The sequence below is a fragment of the Limanda limanda genome, chromosome 1 (genome assembly GCF_963576545.1).
Source record: "Limanda limanda chromosome 1, fLimLim1.1, whole genome shotgun sequence".
In the NCBI taxonomy this organism is placed as follows: domain Eukaryota; kingdom Metazoa; phylum Chordata; class Actinopteri; order Pleuronectiformes; family Pleuronectidae; genus Limanda; species Limanda limanda.
In genome coordinates this window covers 13706176-13733897 of record NC_083636.1, presented here as the reverse complement: position 1 = coordinate 13733897, position 27722 = coordinate 13706176, and the positions used below count along the sequence as shown (strand labels likewise).

Below are 27722 nucleotides of genomic sequence, written 5' to 3'. Positions count from 1 at the left end.
CAGGCCATGTAACATGCGACTAAAAGCAGGTTAGATATAGTTGTGAAGAGGAAGAAGCGGACATCGGATCCCTGTGACTTTACCTGCTGCTGCTGCTTCTCCTCCTCATGCTGCTGACAGGACTTTCGCTCACATGACTCTGCGGAGGAAGTTGTCTCTCGAACCAGGGGTCGTGTCGGTGTGAGGAACCCGGGGGAGCAGGTGGACTCGACGGGGGAGCGATGCTGCAGCTGAAGCCTTGGTTCGACCTGCACCGGGATGTGGAGCTGGATCTCCGCAGGAAGGAGGCGTCCGTCTGCCGGGTGACAGGTGAGGCTGTCATTAGCAACTAGCTAACGGTGCTAGCTTAAAACCAACCTGCACCCACACAACTTCCCCAAAGTGTTTTTTAATGAATTCAATGTGAGTTTACATTTATTATCCACTCGTGTTTCTATTCAAGCTTCAATTTACTGTGGTGATTATTGAAAAAACATAATAATCTGCGTGGGAATCAAAGCTTAAGTAGCTTCAAGGCAAATATGGATTTATGAAGGAGTTACAGGTGTTTACGTGGTCAGCACTAGATGGCGCTATTCACCCTTCACATCCTTGTTCTACACATGAGTCAAACATTCACATTCACTTACAGCAGGTTCTCAAACCTCATGGAGTTAAAGCAGTGTATACAGTACTGTCATTCAACTATAATCATAATGTGTGTGTGTGGTTATTTTGTTATTATTTTTATTTTTATTTTATTCCCTTCAAGTTTTTTGGGAGATAGATCACAAGCTCTTCACAGTCAAAGTAGAAGAATTGGTTTATATATGCGTTAAAAAACAACTATTAATAGTTAATGAAGTATTTAGTACTTGATTAATGACTTTTTACACACACAGGTCGTGTGTATATAATAATAATACATGGAGACCTCGTGTTGGGTTTGAAATGCATTCAGATGAAGTTCTTAACATTTTCAGTGTCAGTGACAGAATATAAAGACTTTTAAATACTTTAAAATATCATAAACCATCTGTGCAATTAAGGTCCAATAAATAATAAAAATAGACTGTTTACACCATGTTGAGTTCACAGACAGTCTGTGTTTCTATCCTCCTTATGTGTGATGATATTAAGACGCATATTATTGCCAAATTTTTCAACTACGGGTGAAGAAAAATCTTCGGCGCAGATGTTTCGTGATAGGCGGGTGAATTTCTAATTGGTTTTCACAGCAGTGGATTAAATGAATGAACTCCTCAGTTGTTTATCGTGTTCAGTGTTGTTTAGGAGTGATACGTCATGTGGGTTTCACAACAATGATTCTGTGTGCAGAATACTCCGATGCAGTGGATCCTTGCATCCTGAACATTGAGAGCGATGGAGGCATCCTTTACTCTTGGAAGGTAAGTCCACAGTGAAGGCACAGACTATTATGAGTTTCCTGCACTGCATATCATCATTGAGTGTGTGTGATTACCCTAATCCATATTAATTCAGTGCGCCGGCTGGATTACAAGCTGCTTTTCACTGTCTCTTCATTTCACTGTTTATATGAAAGAGGCACCTATCGTGCACAGTGTAAACACCATGTTTGTTGTTAGGTTTTCACCCCTGCGTTTGTTTGTTTGTTTGAAAGCAAGATTACGCAAAAACTACGAAACAGATTACCATGAAACTTGGCAGAAGGATGCAGTAGAGTTAAGGGATGAACATTTTAATGTCTTCGCCAGGCAGGCAGGCAAGATTTAACATACTGCTCTCACTGTGCATGTTCACGCAACGAGCATGCAGCTCTCTAATGCAGGGGTGTCACCCCCCCCCCCCCCCCCCCCCGAACCGATCAGCCAACGTCAAAGTCATTCATCTAAAGAAACGCTCCAGAGTAATGTTGATTTCATTTCTGGTGAAAATCCGGTTTGTTAAAAATTAACAAATCATTTTTTGGTAACGATACAACGCAACAAGGTCCGATACGACTATCTTCCTGTTGAAAGCATAAAAGCTTTAGAGATTTGGTTAAAGACTAGAATGCACCATCTGTTTCTTGGGGGAAGTTTTGGTTTCGAAACTCAAGTGTGATACACTCAAGAATTGCGAGGACCCAAATTCCGACTTCTTCCCGCACGTCTTTATTGTGACAAATGGGCAGTGGTATCCAAAAGAAACACACAGGCGACGATTTAACTTAGTAACACACACGAGGAATCATCGAGAGGAAAACGCTGGAACACTGACGAGAGAAACTGGATGAAGTTATTCCAAAGTAATATCCCTTGAATTTGAATATAATGAGTGTAATATGCTGTGAATGTGACTCCTATAGTAAAATAAATATTTAAATGTTTTTTTTCACAACGAAAAAATATTCTATATTCCTTTCTACTTTCATCATGCTCTTTTATTTAGGTATTTTTAGAAACCTCTGGATCCTCAGAAGAATTTCAAATAAAGTTCTGCGTTTTGAACCGCGTTTCTCTGCACAAGATCAATTTTTAATGATGGACCCACCGAAGAGTCTGTGGGTTTAGGAGGTTAAAGACAGTGTGCAGCCTGCAAAGATAAAATAATCTCTTTTTCTTAAGTGCAAGGTTTACAATTTCATGCATGCCTGGCTGTGGGCTGGGGTTTCGGAAGAGAAGCGACTCGCTTTTATTTTAAAGTCCCGTGAACTGAGCACTTTTTTGGGGGGGTAAATTGCCGGTTTTGAAGTGAACCAGGTCTTGTCAGGATTAGGTGCAGGGTTGGGAAAGTGGGTTTACTGGTCAGCGCAGGTTATGATTGATCGATGAAATGACACATGACTTAAATAGAGGACTCTCTTCTCTTGTGTTCGGACAGGGATCAACGGGGACCACCAGGATTGGGAAGTACGACTCAGACACTAAACAGAACAAGGTATTGTATGTATGTGTGTTTACTGTAGTCCACCCTGTTGACGCCTCTCCTCGCTAATTTTGCTACAGCTAGCACTAGCCATAAGCGGAGTAGCTTTAGATAGTTATGCGTAGCGTTCACAGCCTTACGTATAATGATGTTTTTACGTTAAGCCATTTTTTTTTCTGGCTTTTGCTCTTTGCTGCCCCCTACACCACATTTTTTAGACCAGCATTACAACTGTGACTTCTCAACTGCTTGTCAATAACAACAGCGCCCCCTGCTGCATAGCTAGATGCCACTGCACCATGCTAAACCCACAGATTAACGACTAGTCTACAATGATGCAAAGTGTCGACTAGTGGAGTAGTCAGTGAAAAGCCCTATTATGTGTGTGTGTGTGTGTGTGTGTGTGTGTGTGTGTGTGTGTGTGTGTGTGTGTGTGTGTGTGTGTGTGTGTGTGTGTGTGTGTGTGTGTGTGTGTGTGTGTGTGTGTGTGTGTGTGTGTGTGTGTGTGTGTGTGTGTGTGTGTACTGCTGCTGTATCCCTGCACTCATTCACATGCTGCTGTGTTTGTTCTCCCCACAACAGCTCCTCTACTCATTTGACAAGCAGGTGTGTGTCAGCAGCTGTTCCGTGAACAAGGAGGAGACGCTGCTGGGTGAGCCTCTGTAATGTACACGATAATGAATTCTCTGCAATAGACATTTGTTAACACTCCCGCGTTTCTTGGCCCGAACTCAAGTATAAGCGTCAGTGTCTAGGGAGCAGCACAGGAGCGTTTCTACAACATTACTATCCTGCAATATGGGCGACGCCGGAGAACAAGTGGAGGGACACAGTTTGAGTGTAGATTAATGACTGCGGAGGTGCCAAAGCCTCGTCTAGAAAAAAAACCAAAACTGATTTAATAGAAGCCGGTGCTGTCTCTGTGGAAAATATGTGAATATTAAGTCACGTCTCAACCTCGCCTTTCACTTTTCCTTTTCTTCTTCTCTCTCTCTCTCAGCTGTCAGCTTGGCACAGAATACCAGAGGAGAAGAGCGCCTCAGACCAAGTAACAGCCCAGATCTAATTTCTCTCAATTTCATTTCCAGAACATAAAACCGCTCGGCTCTTTAAAAGGTATCTTTAAATCCACTCGCAAGCGTTTTCAGTCTCGGCTTTATAACTGTGTTTGCAGTATCCAAGTGTCTCACACTCCTGATTGAGATCCATCCCATCAACAACACTAAGGTCCTCAAGGCAGTGGACTGCAGGGTCAAAGTTCAGGTAGTGTGTGTGTGCGTGTGTGTATGTGTGTGTCTTGGCTGTCTTGGCTGTCTTGGCTGCTTTCTTGCTGGTTTTACTGCAGCCACAAGCTGACGTTGCAGTTATGGAGCGTCGCAGCTTACAGCGACAAAGTGCCATAGACTATTTATTTTATAAGCTTTGCTTGAAGTGCCCTAGCCTGTAGTCACCATTCTTTCTCTCATTCGCTTCATCTTTTTTTATTTCTCCTTTGACCTCAACATTAAAAGAGGTTACTGTCTTTAATATTGTGGCTGATCTGTTGATGTCATTTTATCAATAGAGGAAATATGAGGATCTGTTTTATAAAGCTACTCTGGCTGTAAACTCTGAATTCCTCACTGTTTGTTGCCCACACTTTTGCCAAACCACATGTTTACAGATTCACCAAGAATTATGGTAAGTGTTGTAAACCACTCAGTCAGATGATGACCTGTGTTTCCCTGTGGCTTTCCCCAGTTCCTCTACCAGGATGCTAGCAGGAGATCAGTGCCCGAGAGTCACCTGCTGCTGCTGACAGAGGATGGATGTGAGTTTGTGTCCTTATGCTTGTCAAGACTACATTTTTCAAGTTTCATTCAGACGAGGGGTGGTGTCTCGGTACAGTATAGAGGAGGCTGGACATGACGCATAAAATTTGCCCTGTGTTTTTGTTCACATCACAATGATTATGGTTCAAGAGTTTATTTATTACAAGCATTTGGAGGCTTCCACACAATACGAAAGATGAGATATTTTTATTCCTCCGGTTCCATGTCTGTCTGTTTTCATTTTCCTTGGGGGTAGGAAAAGTTCTCGAGCAACTGACCCTGACATTGGTGTTCTTACAACACCTCCTGGATTTAAGTGCATGTCTGAAAGCAGCTATAGATATTTTCTTTTTCATTAAGATAAATTGATTATTCCCTGGGATATCAACGAAAATGCTAAATAATGCTAATGTCTAATCTCGCAATCCTGGGTCCACCTCTTTGTCTGGATCCGCGCCAAAATTCAATGTGTTCTTTCTTGGCCGATGTCCCATCCTTCTGCCAAGTCTTGTGGAAATCTGTTTCGTTGTTCTTGTGTAATCTCGGTCACAAACACAACACATGTAAACCAACCAACAAACAAACGTAGAAGGGGGGGGGGGGGGGGATCCTAACTTCTGTTAATTCTCAGGAGATCACATCACATTGCACATTCAGGAGCTGTAGTCAGACATACTGTGATCCTCTGTGTGTTTCAGATGTGGATCTGTACCACGTTCTGCTGACCAAACAGGAGGGTTATAGAGTGGTGAGTCCACATTCACTCGCCTGCCTCCTCTTTTTCCTACTCAAAGGAAATGTCTGGATAGTTGCCTCAGCTTAACTATAAATTACATGGATATTTTGTTCATTGCTGGTGGGTTTATGCAATTTTAAGAGGCATAAATCCTTTTCAGGCGTCCGCCTATCTAGCAATTAATAAGTAAAACAGTTTGAATGTATTTACATAACCCAGTGCAAAATAGTATATTCAACCTCATTCTCAGACTATAAACTATACGCCGTCTCTCGTCCTCCTGGGGGGAGCGGCGCATTGATAATTCAGGATATGCAAAGCTGAGCGTGAACATGTTTGTGTGGAAACAGGTGATGGCGAATCCGGATCGTCTGATCAAAACGGCAGAGAGGATAGTGGAGGATTTAATTTGGGTCCAGTGGGACGGACACACACAAAGACTCTACTATCTAACACACAAGGTGACACTGACACACTTTAGACTGTATATAAAGATGGAGGTCATGTGAAGCTGAAGTGTCTCAATCGCCCCCCTGGTGGCTGGCTGAACCCTGCCTCCTCCCTGGTAGTGCATGGGATGTGCAGCAAACTTAAAAGTCAAAGTAATCAAATAATTTTTCTCAACAATGGTTTCTGTCATTATAGATTTTGGTTAGTTATTTGATGCTGGGGTAATTCAGTTAACGCACTGAACAACTCATATTCACAAGTTGCTCATTTGACACAATTTCACATGTTGTTTTTGATAGGACAAGTTCCTCTTGCGATGTGTTCAATTCTACCCCAACCATAAATGTGAAACTGTGGTAAGTCAATGCTATGTCTTTTTATATATAACATACTTTATATATATACTCATTTTGCTGCCCTGATCACTGTGTTTCATCTGGTGTTACTTGTTCTTTCTTAATTTGTATTTGCTTTATGTCGCTGTCCAACAGATGGAGCTCCCGTTAGAGTTGCCTGCTAATCTTTTCCCCACAGTCAGGTAAGGCAACAGCTACTAATTTTCCTGTACACGTCCTGTTCACTGCAACTCATTAGTCTGCTTTACACATACATTCTTATTCTACTTATTTGTGTTTGTTTGTGTGTCCGTGTGTGTGTGTGCTGGCAGGTTTGTAAGCCTGGGTTTCGACCACTATCACACAGAGAGACCAGAACAGGAGCTCGTTAGCATGGAGGTGTTCACAAACAGAATAGGTAACCTGCCACACACATCCACACACTGCATGAATAATTTGTACCACGTATACATCCTATCCCTAGCATAGAAACAGAAGTTTTCTAGTTACTTGCGTTATTATAACTATTTAAGCCTAATGTGTTTTTGTGTGTTTTTTATTTCTTTATGTACAAAAAAAAGGAAGTAAGTATTTGTCATAAGTCAGAACCTGATCAGGAAATCAATCGCAATGATAACATAATTATTGGAAGTATTCTATTACTAAGTTAGTGCTGATCACTGTTACCTTTTTTTTCACAATACAACATATCGATTTTACATTCCATTTACATTTTTACATTAAAACAATATATATTATCTAAAACATGAATTGCTTAATTCATACAATCACTAGGTTAAAAGTTTGATTCTCGCCGGTTTGAGTTTGATTAAAATCTTGATTGATTTTGTGATTTCCAACCCCAAAATCTAAATTTCTGTAATTTCTGTCCTCTCAATTATTGATGCACTTTCAAAACTTGTAATGTTAAATATTAAACTGTGATTCTCCATTAAAATATAACACAACCAATGTAGTTTTGCATCTACTATCATGAATGTTGTCATGGAAGTTCCCTGACTGTGTCCTTAACTGCTCTGTCCTGTGGTTTATCTCTAGGAAGCATGTGTGTGTGCTACAGCCAGCCTCAAACAGACAAACAGGAGCTGATGTACACTGTGGTTTTAGTTCACAAAGGTGTGTGTGTCTATTATTTGCTGTTGTTTAGTCAGAATAATCTCCTGCCATCTCCTTTACTTTGTCTCTGTGACGTTCTTTATCTTGAGCACATGGCCACAGATTTCTTGCTTTTTTTCCGCAGACTGCAGCAAGACTTTCAGAGTATCACTGAGCGGCGAGCAGGAAGCCACAAAGCTCCATCCTCTCTTCATCCCCATGGGTCAGTGTACACACAGAAACCTAATACACACACACACACACACACCCTCATAAAGTCAGCCAAGTGTGTGTATCGTCATGGTGTCTGGTGTGAGTACAGCACACAGGCAGACAAGTGATGTTGTGTTATTTTCGTTTGTAGGTTACTACATGCTGGTGTATCTGCAGGATCATTTCCTCCACTGTATCAACACCCGGCAGGAGGAGATGCTTTGTCACTCGCTCTTCCTCTCTGGTAAGACCAGGCTTTTGTACGAGTCATGTCTGAGCTCATGGTGACAGTTGCTTGTGTTTTCTCTTTTTCTCAGCTACGGTACATGCTCATATTTCTTCTCTAGACGTTTTTACATTAGAGGGAACCACTACAAATTTAGAGCTTGCATTTTTGGACATTTCCACACCCTTTGACACATTTGTCCCAGTTCTTGTTAGTTCTCAGAAAAAGTAGGTGGCCCTCATATGAATCCAATTTGAATCCATGTGCTATTCTCTGTCTGTGCAACCCCCAAGGTCATGATGCGGACCTGGGCCTGCAGTGTCAGTCAGCTGACATCACAGTGTTGCACACAGAGGAGGAGCCTTGTGGGAGTCTGCTGGATGTGGCCAGTGGGAGGATCTACAGCGCTGAGCTCAGCCCCGCCTACCTGCTGCAGATCCTGCGATCACATGCGTCTGCCAGGTGAGTTTGCTGGAAGTTAAAGCACCTATATACACATATTTATATAGAGAGAGAGCGTAGGAGAATATATGTAGGCACTAGGCAGGAAGGCGGACAGGTGGGAAGCTATTTTCTGAAAGGTTATTTTCATGCGCCTACACCTGCAGAGCCTTCCTGAAAATATATTAAACTTCTTGACCCTTTGCCAGCACGCACCTTGGATTGAACCATTTTGCGCAATAACAATGCAGCTCTGAGACATTTTTACACGATTTCATTTATTCATGTATTCAATCGTTTTCAAGCTATAGTCCACCTTTTTAGAGCTGCACATATATCACTGTGCAGCACCTGACTGTTGGCTGTCTGCCTTTGCATCTGCTTCCCTGTTTGTATGTGCCTATGTTGCATAAAAGTGAATTCATGATATGTCACCTCCATCCAAGGTGTCCCAGCAGTCAGGCTCCCCCCCAGCACCTGGCCGCCCTCCACTGCCTGCTGGTTTACATGGGAAACGACCCAAACCTGGAGCTGAAGGTACAGATGAAGCCAGGAGAGGAATATTGACATTTAATACACATTTACTGAAACAGTAGAGCTCTCTGCACAATCCTCTGAGCCCACAACACATTTTTATACAACTCAGTATCAGAGCTGGTGTGAACATCACCTAAGTGATCTGGTCGCAAGTGGGCAGTGCTAAATTTGTCTGTTCACACCTGCTGTTCAAATGCGTCCTGAAAGTGTCTCCTGTGACCTTTTGTGAGCGGATCTCACTTCTGTGCTCTATATACTAAGGAACATATACGTCATTTGTGTTCGCAAAGACCAAATTATGTTGGACCCAGTTTGAATCTACAAATGTGTCCAATGTCAATGTGTGTGTCGGTGTATCCACACAAGCGAAAGACAGAGAGCAGGGGTGCTGCCACAGAGTAGGTCAAGCAGGCAATTGCTTTGGGAAGGGGCCCCAGAGACCGCTGAAAGAATTGTGTAGGACCACCTTAAAGGACCTCCCTTTTGACAGGGGTCCCCAAACTCCCTTGAAATCAATAATTTACCCTTTTGAGAAAAAAAATGGAATTCATTTTGTGGCGCCGGCGTTGATATTGAGGCAGTGAAGGAAAACAAATCAACCAATGGAGACTGAGAAGAGAAGACATACTTTAGCTAGCGTCAGAGGATGTGAGTTGAGTAGGTGCTCCTTCAAATGGGACCCAGGAGGCATTTGAGTTCACATGATGAAAAAGAATGTGGCCAAATGCATCAGAGACCCAGGAGATCAGATCTCAGGAGCCTGTACCGAGCGCTGACTACTTGTGAGCGGATCACAGAGGTTCATACCAGGTCTGAGATCTCTTTGAGTTCAAGAAGTCTAAAAAAAAGAGAATGCAGCTACTCACATGAGAACGTACATGTTTCTCTGCACTTCTGTGTAAATTTGGTTGAGTTGGGAGAGAACAGATGGAGGGAACGAGACGGCGACGGAAAGGAAGACGAGCAAGCGAAATAAAAGATGAGCTTAGTGGAGACGACAAGTGGAACGAGATCAAACGGAGTGGGAGAAAGACGGAGAGAGAAAGGAACAGATATTTTGTTTGGGCTCGGCGCTGAACGATGACTCAGCATCTATTAGTGCTACACCTAAATTAAGATGTTCCAGCTGCTCTGATAGATTGTAATAAGTTCTTTCTTCAGAGGTTAAATGAGTCACCAGCTTCATTATTACAGCGAGCGCTGGGATATTGGACACTTGAACTTTTTGTATTCTCCGTCGGGTCCGTTAATGAGGCCAGCGGCAGAAAAAGTATCTGCTCTACCACAGGTGATTCCTTGTTAACATTTGTTCAGTAGAAGTTTGTAATATGGAAAGAACACCATGCGAAAGTCCTTCAACTCCTACCTCTGCTTCTCCTTTGTTCCTCTTCATGTAATAGCTATTGTTATGTTTTAATACTTCTGCTCCGAGTCTGACCCGTGGCAGAGACTGTATTTTTTCTTCAAACTGCAGAGAAAGGGGCGGCAGAAAATGAGTTTTCACTCTGACACGGCGTAGCTGGAAGATTTGCTGGGTCTATCTCTGAGCGCATCATTAATATTTCATATTTCTGTAATGTAAACCGTGCACAGTGCACCTCTGAGACTGGATCATCCCCCCCAAAAATGTGTTATCTGGAGCTGGAGCTGTTATCATTGGTATTGCAAACAAGATATTCGTCTACAGATATGTGGCGGTAGAAAGTCTAAATCTTTTAAAAAAAGTAAATATTTCCCTTCAATTTGCTTTTAAATGAAGGAAGATGAAGTAATTTTAAGTCACCTCTGTGTTCCCTCTAGATTATCGAATGGCTGTGCGACAACATTAACGCCTTTGAATCCTTTGATCAGATCCAGGAGTTCATTCTAGGTGAGTGGCAGCTATAACAGATGCAAATCTCACTATTACTCCTTCACCTTCTCTCTCTCTACCTTTTTATTCCTCCTTCCTCTTCATGGTTCCTAGACTGCACCCATTTTTGTCCTTGCAAAACCCCGAATTGTTTGGCTCTTCAATCTCCCTCTTGCACGACTGTGCCGGGCGCCCCACGCGGGTCTGAAGAGTCAGAAAATAGATTTGCTTTTTTTTTTGAGAGCTCGGGTATGTTTGTCCCAGCGAGTCTGTTAAAATAAAATAAGGAGAACAGTGCATGATGCTAATTTCTCACATGTAGGTAAACACTCGTCGCCCAGAGAGGAGATGATCACATTAGCACCTTGCTGCATAAATTAGCATTTTATCGGTGCGGCAGTAACGACTTTCGCTTTCTTCCGAGATGCAGAGGTCGTGTTCATGTTTCTGTTCAGTGCATGAAGTCAATGATGTTGACCTAATTAATGATGCATCCGTAACCTGTGCTCGCTGATATATCACAGTCATAACGGTGGGACATGAGTTGGAGAGCCTCATTTGTCTTGTATGTATATTTAAAACTCTAGTGTGTTTAAAAGAAGAACTCTCCCTCTGACTGTTTGTTTCTCTCTCTCTCTCACCCACATGCACCATACACACACACACACACACACACACACACACTAACACACACACACACATGCAGCCTCCCTGTACAGAATAAGCTATGAGAAGTCTCTTAGCCTGGATAAAGTCCTGCCATACTCCTCTGTATTCGACAAGAAGGTACCACAGACACACACACACATATGTCTTCACTTGCACAAAGGCAAATCTGTATACGTGTGGATAGGAATGCAAAGAAGACACACACAAACACACGCAGACTCACACAGACGCACACACTACCTCTGTCTTCCTGTGTTCTAGGACGTGCCAGTGTGTCTGCTGGAGATCCCTGGTGTTGTGTGTGCCACTGAGCTGCATATAGAGTCTGTAATAAAAGGGAAGGTAACTACATGTTCCTTTAAAAAACACATTTATTATAATAAAAGTTCTCACTTACAATATGTATTAGAATCTTACTAGGACTCGCTGTTCTGCTCATATTCCATAAGCAGTAAATAAATCTTCAGCATGCAGATTAAATGGAGACAACGTGTGTGTCTTTTAACATGTTACAGGTTTAATGTGCGTTTTGCGGTACAATTACAAAAGTGCATTGTATTCAGGCATTAAAAAGAAATTTAGATGCAAAACAGTGTGATTTTATATTTGCTGGGTCTGCTCGAGTGCAGCAAAGATGCAATTATTCTTCTGTTGTTTTCCGGCAGTGTCCTTGTTTTGTCACTTTGATCTGGTGGTTTATGTGTGTGTGTGTGTGTGTGTGTGTGTGTGTGTGTGTGTGTTTGTGTGTGTGTGTGTGTGTGTGTGTGTGTGTCTCTGTGTGTGTCTGTGTGTGTGTGTGTGTGTCTCCAGGGTTTCTGGACCGAGCTGCAGTGGAACACGGAGAGGACAAAATATCTTGATGCTGTTCCCAACACCAGATACAGAGCCTCACACATACAGGCCGACTGGGATAAACTGGTGAGTGTGTGTGTGTCTGTCAACTGAAACATTTCATGTATAAACATATAATATAATATAATCATCACTTCTATATTGGAAGTCTGATCGCCTGAAATTATTTGCTAGTTGCTAGTTGACATGGGAGACATGATAACGTGTGTGTGAGTGTGTGTAACATGTCTCCCACCCTCACATATTGCTGTTGGTCGTTTCAGAGGTTGGAGAGGAGAACATCCAGCCACATGAATCACATCGAGGAGAACACAAAGAAGTAGGTCTGCCTCCCACTGGAGCTTTGTTAAGAAAGGTTACCACACAGATACACACAGTCGTGAAACTTGAGGGAGGGAAAACGTGACTGCACTTCTGCAATGTGTTCCAGTGTTTGTGAAAATTATATAATTCAGTCTATAACGTCATATTTTTTAACCTGGAAAATCCGTGAACTGCACTATCACAGGTTTAAATGTTATAAAGGTTGAGATGTACTTTTAAGCTTGGGGTTCATCGGCCAATCAACTTATACGTGGTTGTCAGAATCAGGTCTGACAACATATAAAATGTTCACTCTCATAAACTGACAATAGCTGCAGAACTGCTGCTCCACCACATCCTTGTAAATTATACAGACGCCTAAAACAGCTGTAGTTAAAATTGACTCGGAGCACACTCAGATTTATTCCTCTTTTAAGGACATAACTGGTGTAATTCAACATTTATTTATTTATTTATTCAGACCAGATAAAACTCCACTTTCTGCTTGCTCCGGTGTCGAGAGATTTAAATGTTAAATGTCTCATAAATACGTGTTCATGGAAAAAAAGTCAAAATTATTTCCTTAAACATTGACAGTGGACACTGTAATTTTAAGAGAAATATAGTATATCACCTGTATTCTTTTTATTAGAATGTCTGGCTCTATATTTTAAAAAGAAACTCCCTGATTTCTCTTTGTAATACAATGGTAATTTGATTTATGCTTCCTTGAAACAAAATAAAACATGTTCCATAATTTAAATGACCTGTAGGGAGCCTTTCTATTTTCTATTCAGTCTTTCTATAAGCAGAGTGGATGTAAACAACAGAAATGTCAGTTGCCCGTCTGCTTGTGATATAAATGTCACAGTTCACTTTCTATAAAATTGACCTGTCTTCCACTTCCCCTTTTTAAAACCCAGCGCCGTCCCTTTTATTGGTACAAGTGACATTTTTGCTGCCTTCACATTCTCTCTTTGAACATAAAATATCCACTCTGAATTAAGAACAAGAGAACAACCACGGCCCCCTCAGCAGTTTATGATAAGTGACTCGATGACGGGCACGTACCTGAATGCAGCGCTGATGAAAACAACTCTTGTCCTTCAATGCGAGGGGATTATAATTAGCCTCTCTTCCTTCAGGCCAAACTCCGGCACCTGCTTAAAAACTCTTTTGCTTAGTTGATATATTCATTTTTTTACTCCCAACTGCATCAGTTAACAGCATAAAAAAAAGGTAGACAACACATATAGTGCTGGCTTGAGTGACTGTTTTCACACAAACCTCCTCTGCTTGTTTTCCAGGGTTCTGTCCATGGTGGATACCTGGTGTCTCGGTAAGACGGCCGAACATCCACCTACATAAATCTATAGATGCAACACACACAGGCGCGTAAACAAAAAAAAATAGGAGGAGTGAGACTAAATAACAAAACCTTGGGACCGTAATGGAACTGGAAATTGTGTGTGAAAGTGTTTGGGTTTGTGTGTCTCTTCTGAGGTCACATTCTTCATGCCCACTGGAGAATTCAGCTGAACCGAATCACCACACTAATATATCTTGGAGGAGAGAGGCTGAGGAGAAGAAGAGGGGAAGCGAGGGAGAAAAGAGGAGGGGGGGAAGGAAAAGAATACAAAAAAGAGGAGAGGTGAAAAATGCTACTCTTATATAACAGCAGGGATTTAGCTTCTTCCTTCCCCTCTCTTTTTATGTCCGTCTCTCTCGTGACTCGGCTGCAGCTGCTTTGTGTGGAACCGCAACTCGGGACCTTCCCTTACCTCATTTCACGCACATGCATGATCTCATGCACCGTCAGCCTATCTCGCTTTTACTCGGAAAAGCTACATGTTGATCACTTTCTTATGCAGCGACCTTTACACACAGACGAGAGCGCTCATGCAAAAACCTGCCTCACCGGAGGGTAAAAGAATTATTGTTTTTTGAAATTCCGCTAATTTTGTATTAAAGATGCTTTTTACTGTCAGTGGATCAAGGGAGCTGATCCCTTAAAAGGGCCTCAAACTCCAAATCTCCACCAAAAGTGTTAAATGTTAAAATTATAATTGGCAGTAATTGATTTTGATTTTGCTAACGAGCATATAATGAATCCGCCGGCACAGCCTGTCAGTCCACTGCACCCTCCTTGCTCTATTTATATCTGTGACATATTATAGTGCGACACTAACGAACATCACAGGCCAACGTCTTGCATGTGCGATCAAAAGATGTGTCTGTGTGTGAGTTTGTAATAATTCATCTAAAAGTAACCAAGCTGGTGTGTGGTCCACTACAGTGACCGACATAAAAAAACTGCAGCACACACACACACACACACACACACACACACACACACACACACACACACACACACACACACACACACACACACACACACACACACACACACACACACACACACACACACACACACACACACACACGGCGACACAACCCCAAGCATGTATTTTTAAAGCGAATGCACCCTTCCCTACCCAGAAGAATCTATAAGTGTCTTAGATTCAGTCCTATCTCTTTCTCTTTTTTTTATTATTAAAGTAATAAACAAGTCAGGATTTTGGGGGATTCTTCCATTTCAACTGTTTAATGATGTCACTGCACCGACACACCTGAGGTGGTCTTCAGTCCTCGCCGAGCTGCGGCGTCAAGGATGTCTTCATACGTCTCTTTTATGTGCACACTGTCTTTCTCCATTGCCTCGTCTCTTCCAGATAAGAAGCTGGTGCCCCTTTTCCAGGAGGAGGACCATCAACAGAGGGTGCTCATCGGCCTGGTGAGAGAGTGTGAAGCTGCAGTACATTCACACACACACACACACACACACACACATAGACTCACACTCACATTCACATTCACACTGTGGTCAGAAGCGCTTTTGAGATAGTAGATTAGAGAGAAGAGGTGAGAAAGCATCCCAAGACAATTTGAGACAGTAATCTGATGACAGAGTCGACAGCGTTGCTACTAAACTCATTGAATTTGGTTTTAATTACCTTATGCAACAGTAACAGAAAATATCTCAGGGCCTGAGTATATCTCAGCATTTAATTAAGTCAAAATGAATTCCCAGTTGAACCGAGTTACTCAGCGGAGCGTAGACCTCTGCAAAGGCCCCAGCTCTCCCCTTCAATTCAATCAGGCCCCAGTAAATTGCATATACCAGTTCCCTGTATAGTTCTTATTTTTTTCACCAAGTTCCACAAATTAGTTATCTGGAAATTGTTGAGAATGTCAAATCCCATTCCTCCACCAAGTTTCGTGAAAATCCTTTCTCTAGTTTTTGCATCATCTCAGTCGTTTAACCTTTTAGTGTAGATCATTTGATTGAGTGTTTGGCTGTCCTCCGTTTCAAAATAAAATTCCACTCAAACAGTATCTGGAAAGATTTTATTCTAACTTTCTTCCTCTTGAAAAGCCTCCCGTCAGTCAAACAGATCGTTACATTAGAAAGGATCAGTCCTTGAGTCACTCCTGACAAAAAAAAACGTGCGGATGCTTCAAAAGCTGAAGAGACAACACTTAACATCCTGACACTCAAAATCAAGCAGCAGCAGCAGAATAGAAAAGAATCAAAGGAATCAGCCGCTGCCTGGATTGTTTATCAGCAGCTTTCGAGTTGTTGTTCTGGCTTTGATGTCAGATCTTTTTATACAGTGTATAAATGTGAACATGCACCGTGTGTGAATTTTCTCTCCACCATCACAAACTGTAGAAGTGATTGAGGCGTAGTAGAAGAGGCTGTAATGCTTCACAGTAAAAGCATCCCGGACTTTTGATATTCAACGCTTTAAGAACTGCAGGAGGTGGATTCGTCTTAAAACTGATAAACACGCCACTAAAGATCCATTGTGAAATGCTGACGGCCGATTATTTCCCGCCATAGTCATCTTTTTAGGTGTTACGCTTCACATGAGTCGACACAATAGAAAAAAACGGGGGCATCTTAAGGTCCCGGCCCTGTATTTTCTTTTTTTTTAACCTGTTTGATGGACAATTTCATAACCTCCAGTTTTCCCTGCGCTCAGCACAGTTTGTAAAGCGCAGATAGCTGCAGTGTAATGGAGTTCAGCTGAGATGGTGGCAGTCGCTCAGCTATTATTAGAGTAACCCTCTGCTCCTGTCTCTCCCTCTCTTTATTCCCTCCATCACTCTCTTTCCTCTTCTTTCCTCTCTCCCACTTTTTCGCCGCTCGCTCCCTTCCCCTATTTCTCCGCGTCCACTTCTTCCACTTCGCCCGGAAGGGTATCAAATCATTCTGTCAACTTCGCGCCGTGCGTGGATCTTCACTTTTCCTCTGTAGATTTCCCACCTCTCACATCCACAGGACTCTCCCTCACCCCCGCTCCTCACCCCTCTGCTCCTCCATGGTTTAATCAATTTTTGGGGACGCTGTAGTCGAGGGGGAAAAAACAGAGGTGAACTCAATTTGACCTTCGCTGAGTGCACAGCAAAGTACGCACAAAACACATACACAAGGGTTTGTTCTGAGCCACATCACAAACAAACACACACACACTCACAGGAAATAATCACTGTGTGTGTTGTTTTTTTTGCATTGCAGACGGTTGACAAGCTTCGAGAGCATCTCAACAGACACTTGCCTCGCCTGGGGAAGAAGAAGATCGACTCGCTGGTTGTCTGCTATGTAGCCAAACTGGTGGGTGCCACGTGCGTTTGTCATAAATAAGATAAAAAGAGGACGAGGAGCTCCGTACTGCCCTCTGAACACAATTCTTTTCAAGCTGCGTAGCTCTTAGAGTTTTATTTATTTAATATTTGCTGTTCCTCTTTTTTTTCTGGGATGGAGAAGTGGCACACACAGTGACTGTCCCACTGTTTCCCACTAACTGGTTCAACAGCTCCCAGATGGGATGTACGTGCTCTTGAAGTTTAGAAAAGGTTGCTGGGAGGCATTAGGTCGCCACTTCAGTCCTCCAAAACAAATATCAGCTCTTTTGTTAAGATGTGTGACCTCGCTTTGTGTATCCAGCGAGCGGATGGCTGCACCTGGGGACTTGTGTGTGGGCGGCGAGAGGTATTCCCCTCCCTGCTTCTCGATATCCTATTTTTGCCATCCCCATTACTTTCAGTTTCGGGTGGATTTTCTTCTACTAAGATCTCTCTGCACATCCTGATGTAACTGTTCAGCCACGAGCATCCAGGAGTTCAACAGAGTTTCTATTTCGATTCAGTCTGTATCCTTTACTTCAACTAGTGGCCTGCGGGTCAGATACGGCCCTTTTGAAAATGTCTATGGCCTCAACAGCCTGAGAATCAGGCCGACTTATTTATATCTGATCAGCCTCAACTTGATCTGCTCCTGTTCAACCTGATTCTCTGTCTTCTCCCTCTGAGGCTTCACATGTAATTAATTTGTAGCAATTAGTCGACAACTATTCTGTGTAGCCCATGAGCCCCCAGTGATTCTCATATCCGGCCCCTTGCTTTGATCTAACACAAGTGTTGAATGTATTTCCTTCCACATGAGGCATTTGGAACAATTTAAGCCTTAAAAGTTCAAACCTGAAAAAAAATGCTGACCCAAACAGAAACGTCTGTTAGGACTCTATCAGAGGAAGTGAACAGAGTTTTTATTTTGAAAAAGATGCCTATTTGTTTTCTGAGGTTTCTTTACGCCTCAGCCAAATATATAAAGCCTTAAGGTCTTTTCAAACAGAATATGATTCGTGCCGTGCTGGCTGTTTGGTTCAGAGCAAAGATCTACATCATTGAAAACCAGGAAGTGCTTCAGCGCTGACACCATAGATTTATATATAAAGGCTAGATGTCTCATTCGACGGAGCCGGAGGTCCGCACATGGCGGCCATCTTGCTACGGGGCAACTCGCTCACCCATAACATTGTGTTGGTAGTGGTAAATTACCATAACTTGCTCAATTTTCCACCGATTTTTAAACGATCTGGTTTGTTATAAACGTCAGAGATGTAGTTATGACACTCCATAAAGTATTCATTTAAAAAAAAAAAATAACATCATTATTCATAAGTATGCAGTGAATACTTTATGCAGTGTCATAACTACATCTCTGACGTTTATAGCAAGATGGCCACCATGTGCAGACTTTCGTCTCCGTTGGCCAGCAACGCAGACGAGACATCTAGCCTTTATATATGATATCTATGGCTGACACAACCTGACAAGAGGAAGGACAGGAAACACAGGGTTTAAGTGCATGAGCTCACAGGACACAGGTGGACACAGTGAAGTGCAGGTGATCAACAGGGGGCGGGGAAACAGACAGGAAGTGAAATGAGAGACAACGATGACTACAAAATAAAACACGAAGTGAGCAAAATGTGCAAAACAAGTTATCTCAAGAACCTCATTACCCCAATCAAGAAATGTAGTCATGTGTTAACTATTGGAAAGTGTTCGTTACAGATGAAGGCTGTTGAAAGCAATCTGAAAGGGCTTTTAGATATTAGTTTTAGATTTTTGACTCCTTTTGGACAAATTAAAAACATGATACAATTCGTTATATTTTCAGCTTTTTTACCCTTTGTTTTATTTTGCCTCTGCACTGATGACAGCCAGTGGTCAGAGGCTTCATATTTTCAATATTTGTTTTATATCTTGTTTGTGAACACAACATTTTGTTTCATGAACGCCACCATAGAAAGCACAAGAACAATTAATTTCTAGATAATTTCAAATATATTTAAATGCACATGTATATAACGTATATAAATATCACTTCATTCTGCATGCCCAACACTTCAAACCCACACCCTCAGTATTATCCTCCCACAGAGAGGCAGGTGGGATTTACATAACCAAGTGGAGGGATGTCACCACTCAGTGCCATACAGAGGCTCTCGCTGCTGTAAAGTCAGCCATTAGTATTCCCGGGAGGTAAATCCCTTCCCAGCTACGTGTCCCCGAAAGCAGACATACAGCAAATGTCAACACAACAGTATCAAATCAGGTCAAGGGTAAAGCTGGGAGTGAATAGAAAGCTTTGACGTTTTGGGACTTTATGGAATTGAAAATGAAAGTCCCTGCTCACAGCTGGATCAGTCGATGGCCCGGGAGATTTTAACCTTCAGACTCAAGAGTGAAAGTAAAAGAAATGTGCGCATCTGTAACCGTTTTGTTGTTTGTTAACCCGGCAACGAGAGAAACGAGGCGATTACTGGATCTGTTCCACTCGGAGGAAGATTGAAAAAGTTTTTCGGACTTCCTCAGAAAACGTACTCGCACAAAGAGGAACGGCCGTCAGGGATGTTTCCCTCAGTCGACGAACAGTTGAGTAACTCACCAGGGGGGTGAACTAGCATCAGGCTGACTCATACTTTAAAAGCTCAGGGTTTCGTGTTTCAAAGCGGGTCGACTCTTCTGCAAAGAAAAGTCTTGTCGGCGCTTTATAGAGACGAATGGTCGAGATGACACAGGTGAGGAGTTGTTGGGTGAAGGAGATTACAGATTAACAGAGCCGGGAAACTCTTGCTGTGATAGATTAAAGCTCCATTGTACATTATTGTCAGATTTATTTATTTCCCGTCTCAGCCGCTACAGAAAACTGACGCACGCCTTTTTTAAAATAACGTAGCCAATGTCAGAGCAAAGAACAACAAACTAATATATGAATATGAACCACTTAAAGGCAGGAATACATATTCAAAACAATGCAATGACCTAAAATAGGCAGGAATAGTTTTAATTGTGCAGCAGAAAAAGTTATTCTATACCCAGGGTTATTCAACTTTTTTTTTCCAGCAGGGGACCCACACCAAACAAATGCAGTGTCTTCGTCAGGTTCATTAAGACAAATCGCTGATTCTAGATTTTTATTCTAATAGAAACCACACGGGGATTACTGCACATGAGTCATCTGTGGCTTTAAGCCGCTTGTTTTTTTCAGCACAAAAACATCTTTTTACCCTATTTGCTGATTGTCAGGGGCTTGGATTACATCAGCAGCAAGCACAGGAGGTGTTAGCAGGGCAAGAAAGAAATTAGACTTTTGAATAATTCATTTGATACCATTAGCACGCCAACGGAAGAGCTGTTTGAGCCGTTTCTGATATTTGTGGTGTTTACAGAAGCCGCCAACAGGAGATCTCTGAATTTAGAAATCTTCCCACTCAGTTTCCTTGGGACAAATGGCAGGTAACCACTGACCACCAGAGACCGAATGGATTCCCATAAAATGCAAGGCACATTGCTTTGTTAAGGTGTAAAGTTACAAAGCCTGAACTGATTTATTGTGACTGCCTGATTAAAAAGACGAGCGGGTATTGACCAAACACCGCTTTCTTTAGGGTCAAACAATTACACACGGACAAGTGAAGACTATAGCGGGGGGGCTTCAGTCCAACGTGAGACTTTTCTCAACCAAGTCGGCTTCACTCATTAGCAGGGGCGTCGCAGCAGGATGTAGGGAAAGCAGACAATTGCCAGGGGCCCCAAACTGAGACAGGGTTTCCCAGTAATGGCTGATCCAACAGCAACAGCAATTTTGTGAGAAGCCAGTTAAATTTGATGTTGAGAGATTCCATCCCCTGTAAACTAAAATGATCATGAAACCATCCCTTTAAAACAACTTGTCAATTCTGCCCCAGATCCTAAGAGAGAGAACTGTGAGTGCAGGTGAGCGGCCTATAGTGACTACTGATCACTAAATCACGGGATTCACAGAAGGTTTTTTAAATTTTAAACCTAATGGCATTGAAAAGAACAAGACAGCACTCTTTGCCCCGCTCTCCCCGGCCGCCTGTCATGTGAGATTGACCATCAGCAGCCCCGGGATGATTCCTACCCGCTTCGGTGACCATTAACACATCCATAAATATTTTACTGTGTTCAGCGGGCAGGGAGGATTCAGCATAAACTTGATAGACACCGCTTTCGCTCTGCACATTCTCGCAACAGGCATGCAGGAGTGTCGTCCCCCGCAGCCCATCCCCAGCGAATAAGCTCCAAAAGGTAACAGAGTGGAAAAAACACATGTAATATTCACACCAAGTTTGAAAAAAATGTCTAAAATGGCAACTCGCAAAGAACGAGGCCCAGTGCCACTAGCTTTGTGACAAAAGCTTTTCAATTTGAGCTGAATGTCAATCATTTAGGGATTCACGTTTTCTGGGGGGGTTTCTGCTTTTAAACCCCATGTGTGTTAAAGTAGAAACATCTTTAAGACTTATGAATAAGGTGGACTGGTAAGCATTGGTATCCAAAAGAAGACAGGCATGCTCAAAATGTTATGTCCTACTGAGTCCAACAAAAAATCCAAACAAATAAAACAGAAATCCGTAAAAGGTTCAACACAGGGGCCGAATAATGATGGCATTTTCTAAGATTTAAATAAACCTAAGAAGAGATGTGTTAAAAAGATCTTGCTGAAGTGAAAGACAAAAAACCAAGGAGCTTATTATGACATTTGTCTCCGACACCTCACATCCATTACATAAAGTTAATTGAAAGCCTGCGCCCGATTCAAACTCCCACCCGGGGGTCACAGGAGGACACTGCTGCTGGAGGGTTTCCCACCGGAGCTCAGGATGTGAATGAGGCAGGTCGCCTTCCTGTTATTCAACAGAAGACGAGAGAGTGGTCATTCGTGGAAAGATGGGAGTGTGTGTGTGTGTGTGTGTGTGTGTGTGTGTGTGTGTGTGTGTGTGTGTGTGTGTGTGTGTTAGTGTGTGTGTGTGTGTTAGTGTGTGTTTTCAGCACGCACTGGGCACACTTCAGATGAGTCAAGTGCATTCCACTGATCCCGGATGCTGTCGGATGTGTGGTGAAATGATGTGGTGGAGCATGAGTATTTGTGTGTGTGTGTGTGTGTGTGTTTGTGTGTGTGTGTGTTCCCACTTCAATGCTCTTGTTCAGTGGAAATGAAAATGGGAAGTAGGAAAAAAACAAAAAGGGAAGTGAGGAAACTGATCATCGAGCAAGTGTTCATTTCCCGAAGAAAATCGAAAAAGTCTGAAGTGCATGTGTTGTGCAAAATTTCCAGACCCCTGACTCACGCTGCAGTTCGAAGAAAGTGTTTCATTTGAATCTAATTGAGCATCTCCTTCCGTAAGCACTAACGTTTGTGTGTGTGTGTGTGTGTGTGTGTGTGTGTGTGTGTGTGTGTGTGTGTGTGTGTGTGTGTGTGTGTGTGTTTAGCTGGAGCTCGTCAGACACATGCTGGAGTCAGTCTGGCTGAAGTTCAAGCTCGGCCCTCGTGCTCTGTGCTTGTGAGTACTCCTGCCTCGTCAGTTTGTCTCCTTCAAAGTCGTGACTAATGTAACGTGTGAAGCGCTGACAGAATGTGTGTGTTCACCTTCACGCATGTGTGCTCCACGCCCCCCCCGCCGTGCGTGTGGGTCCACATGGGCAAACCGTCGATGACCCCGCTTCACGTGTGCTGTGACATTATGCAACTTTCCCCGTCTGAATTTTTGACGTGTGTGTTTATGTGTGTGTGAGTTTCCCAGGAGGCAGCAGGGCAGTCCAGCCGAGTGGTCTGTGCTTCACTTCATGTTTCGCATCCTGGAAGCCACCAGGGGGCTCTGCCTGCCACTCCCACCTGGTATGATACACACACACACACACATGCTTTCACTTGTTATAATCCAGTCTGTCTCGTCTCCCCCAGAATAATAATGCCTGTCTGTGCCGACACACTCTCCCCTGCACTAATGTTACCAAAAATATGTTAAGCATTAGCATAATGCAGACACAGAGTAAAGCCAAGTGTGAATTCATTTTCAATCATTTGAATTCATTTGCCAGTGTTTGTGGCCTAAACCCCCCTGTGCCCAATCCCCATTATTTAGGGTCCATTACGAGTAACAGGGTGTGGGTTTGAATCCTAAACTGTTGGACACACTGAAGCTGCAGGTGTGAATGTGTGAGTGGATCTGTTGAAACAGCAGGAAGCAGTGCAACAGATGACTTATATGCACACTGCTTTCAGGTTTACATTTCATGGTTAATGACAGGTGGCTTTTTAAAAACGTCATGTTTAGTGTATATAACCAAGTAGGAAACGGCGTGGAGCCACAGATAGATCATGCGCCCTGCCTCCTCCATGTTAACTCAAGGGATACACACCACAGTTAAAAGTAAATTTTAGGTTGTTCTTATCACAGTGATGTTTGTTCAAGTGTTCATTTTTCCACAAAGTTTAGTTTCCATTCCTTGAATGATGCTCAAGTTGGCATCATTTATATATTTTAATATCCATTTCTGGATAGTGGGAGGAGGTGGAGACACGCTGTCCATTTTTATAAACTAAAAAACTAAAGTCTCTTCTTTCTGTTTCTGTCTCCAGGCTACCACACCCTTGTGGCCGTGTTGGCGGTGCGTTGCCTCCCTCATCACACGTTCCTGCAGTACATCGATCACGGCTTCCTGCAGCTCACCGAAACCTTTTTGTCTCGGCTCATGACAGGTACATTAACACACAGATAAACAAACACACACTGGTAAGTTGTTCGTTGTGCCTGTTTGAAACGACAAATGTAATCATGGACTTGTGATACAGCAGCGATAGATCTTTTGGTTTTGTCAGTGTGTTAGCATTTCACAGGTTTGTCAGTGAATGGGAAATCTGACTATTTCTTTCATTCAGCCAGTGAATTTGTCATAGGCCCAAAGAGGTTGGAGGTCACACTGATACTGTGTATTTTAGTGTATAATTCATAGGATGTGCTTTGTCCATGGCCAAACCCTGCGACTGGGCACTGATGTCAAAATAAACAAAAAGTCTGGCTTTGCTTGTTGCTCTTGATCTTGTTGTTGATCTTTCTCATGAAGAGAATAAAGTTTATGTAAAGGCCAGAGTCCAAATGGTTTCAAACTTCAAAGTACAATTTTTTTGGGGGCTTAGCGTATTTGGCTGGGCTTGTTCTTTTTGCCTCATTGCAAAACAAACACAAACATGTTCTCATGTTCAAGTTTTTCTCAAGCCCATCAGTCGCCTGCAGCCTGGGTGCGGACTCCTGATTCACTCCTCACGTGTCCTTTGTTAAAAGAAGTGAAATCAAACCAAAGCTAATTGTCAACATCTATAATTTGTTTTTCCTGATTTGCGCAAGAAACAAGAAAGTGTAGCTGAGACCGATGAGATCACTTTATCTTTGGAACACGTGGGCGTCGGCCAAGATCAAAGGACCACAGGGTCTCTTTTTCTTTTTGCATTGCAACACAACAAACACACATGCCACCAAAGCACTGGACCATTAGCTGAGTCAGAACACAAGGATAAGTATTGTGCGAAGGCCGAGCTGAAATTAAAGGGGGAGCATGTCCTATCTGTGTCACCAGTTTGTCTGAGACTGGTGTCCACCCCTTGGATGCTTCATTGGCCGGGAATGGAAGGACACATTTGTTGGCCACATTTGAAGGAGCCTTTTGAAATGGGAGAGATTGGTCGCGCTACTGTGGTGCAATTGGTCTTGAAATGTAGCTGCGAAGGATGTGTCCTCTGAATTGGGACTGAGCGATAATCTGCTTCAGCAAACAGACGATTATTTTGCCTTGATGAATAAAAGGTCTGTTTTCTATCAAAGTGAAACATCATTCCAGTGTTTTTCTGTTCATGGTTACCAATCACCATAGATATATTATTAGCAGAAGCATTTGGAGGAACTGTTATAACAGGAAAAGGTATACAAACTGCCTCTGCTGACCACTACCTAATCTTTTTTGACCATACAGTGTTTCTGGAAAGTAGAATCTGTGTTTGCTTCCTCAGTATTTATCTCAGAATTTTCTTCTCTGTTTTCTTTTTGCTTAGACCTTGACAACAGTGACGTCAACGAGAGACTCAAGTTCAGCATTCTTAAGAGACTACCTGAGGTACTTCCATGTGTGTGTGTGTGTGTATGTGTGGGACATTTCTAATGCAGGGGGTGAGGAGAGAAGTTTTGCAGCATATTACCAGAACAAGCCTGGAGGACAGAGACGACCTGGAGGACAGGTCCCTGTCCAGAGTGAATTTCTCAGCTTGGACAGATGAAAGTAAAAATAATGTATGTGGTTACTATCATCCTGTCTGTAAGTGAGGGGAAGGGGGGGGGGGGGGGGGGGGTTTCAATCTCTCCCCAAACTTCCCATTCTGGTGAAATTAAGAATTTGAAGTTATTTTGAGTCTCATCTGCCTCAAGCCAATCACATATCACCTGTGTTATTCGCTGGTAAGTGTGTGTGTGTGTGTGTTCAGGATGGAGCTGTTGTTCCTGTGGGGAGACGGTCTAGCACTTTTGTAGGTGTGTGTGTGTGTGTGTGTGTGTGTGTGTGTGTGTGTGTGTGTGTGTGTGTGTGTGTGTGTGTGTGTGTGTGTGTGTGTGATCACAGGAATGTTGGAGTGTTTCGTTTTTGTTTAGTGTCTCTGTTCTGTTTCCTTCCCGTCAGACATTTGTTTGGTAAGTTTTGCAGGCAGGGAAAGAGACATCACACGAGACTAAACACAATCACACACACACACAAACACACACTAACCAGTTGCTATTCACAGCTTAGACGTTAAGTTTACTGGAACAACTTGAATTATTATGAATTATTTGTTGCTAAGAACTCAGGAACGACTTTAAACAGAAACTCACAGATGGATTTATGGATGAACTTGGTGCAGCTCAGTCACGATGTATAAGGGAACAAGAGATTAAAAGATTTATAGATCCCTATATGTTTATGGTGTTCTCTCAGCTTTCTGAAGCTTAGACATAAATGGTTGAATTCTTTTGAGTTCATTGAAGTGATATACAGATGCTTAAAAACACAAATCCCTGCTTGTTTACTCAGTCATATTACTACACCAAAACACTTATACTACTACTACTACTACAATACTAATTACAAGAAGTCCTGATTATGCAGTGTATTAGTGTGTGTATGAATGAGTAGAGTTACTGAATCTTAATCCTTATGTAAGTAGACGTTTTTTGCTCCTATGGACTTGAACAGTGTTGAATTGATTCAGCAGCTCTGGATCCACTCGTGTTGTCCCTCTCACAACACTGAAGGTTTTTTCTGGAATCCCTCATTAGCAGTTGGCTCTACAGGGATGGTTCCCAGTTTCCAGTTGGCGACACAGAAAAGCCCAGATGTTCACATCCCCCAGGGAACATATTTTTTATGCCAACATGAGCTACATGCGTAAAATGTAAACTCCTCTGTGTGTGTGTGTGTGTGTGTGTTTGTGTGTTTGTGTGTGTGTGTCAGCCTATGGAGCAGAGGATCCACCATATGTGGGATCATCCCGTCAGTTCAGCCTCGATCTCCAGAGAGTACGTCAGGACTCTGCTGGAGAAACGCAGCAAAAACAAGGTAACACACACACCTGAAATCCTGAAACATGGGCTTCTCTATCCAACGTGTTTTACATGACCCCCCCACGAAAAATGATAAATTGTTCAGACACTAATTATTCCGAAATGAAGCCAAAATATCCTGGCTACGAACTCGGCCATCTTGCGCATTTGGAGCCAGAGTCAATAAACTGTTCAGCTGTTGGTCATGGCTGTCAATGATGTCACCATTTTGATTGCATCAAATAACTTATTAAAACCAAACTTACTGGAAAAACATGAATATGTCATTTATCCATTTATCTGACGTGTACTTTTACATTTTAGTTGAGTCCGTGTCCCGCTCACTAACATGGAGAAGGCAAAATTTATCGTCTAAACTGCAGTCAGCCATCAGGTAGCAATCGAGATGCTTTGACTTCACTTTGCCGCCACGTCGTCCATCTTTATTTACAGTCTGTGGTTTAAAAATAGTGGCTCTTGCTAGATAGCATGAAGCTAACTATACGATGCTATATTGTGTGATGAATTAAAGGCCTCAAACGTTATAACTGCAACCAGCTTTGTTGAAGTAAAAGAAAATCAAGTTCACGCGACAAGTTCCTGGATTTGGTGCAGATTTCTCTCGACTGTGCAGAAAACATGACGAATTCCACACTTGTGTCTTTGTGTTTCTCCTTCATCCTCAGGGATTTGCATTCACCATCGGAGATAAGCCCGGTCTCACACCGGAGTTTCTGCCTCTTACCTACCTGGCAAAAATACTCTCGGATATAGAGGAACAAGGTAGCGTATGTGTGTGTATATCCTTCCTGGTGAGGATACAGACGTCTCCGGAGGATTAAGACTGAGTGTGTGTGTATTCTGTGTGTGTTTACATCTGCTGCCTCTATAATAAGCTCCAATCTCCTTCTCGTCCCGCGTCCCAGCTCTGAACCCGTTCGAGGAGCAGGAGAACGTGGACGCCAGCTTCGTGGAGGAGACGGCGCTGAAGCAGACTCTGATACTGATGGGCTTCGAGGAAAAGTGAA

General features: G+C 42.7%; 1 protein-coding gene across 1 annotated transcript; it reads left to right on the top strand.

Moving 5' to 3' along the window:
• On the top strand, window positions 1–27722 carry gsap (gamma-secretase activating protein). The gene is made up of 32 exons (XM_061074822.1): window positions 1–309; window positions 1318–1388; window positions 2824–2880; window positions 3451–3520; window positions 3869–3916; window positions 4043–4131; window positions 4609–4678; window positions 5378–5427; window positions 5766–5876; window positions 6165–6221; window positions 6357–6403; window positions 6533–6618; window positions 7260–7337; window positions 7462–7539; window positions 7681–7773; window positions 8049–8217; window positions 8643–8733; window positions 10534–10603; window positions 11292–11371; window positions 11516–11596; window positions 12065–12172; window positions 12370–12425; window positions 13717–13748; window positions 15142–15203; window positions 16992–17087; window positions 22562–22632; window positions 22873–22967; window positions 23712–23831; window positions 25179–25240; window positions 26606–26710; window positions 27381–27477; window positions 27621–27722. The coding sequence occupies exons 1-32, from the start codon at window positions 222–224 to the stop codon at window positions 27719–27721; spliced, it is 2589 nt and encodes an 862-aa protein (XP_060930805.1). The 5' UTR covers window positions 1–221; the 3' UTR covers window position 27722.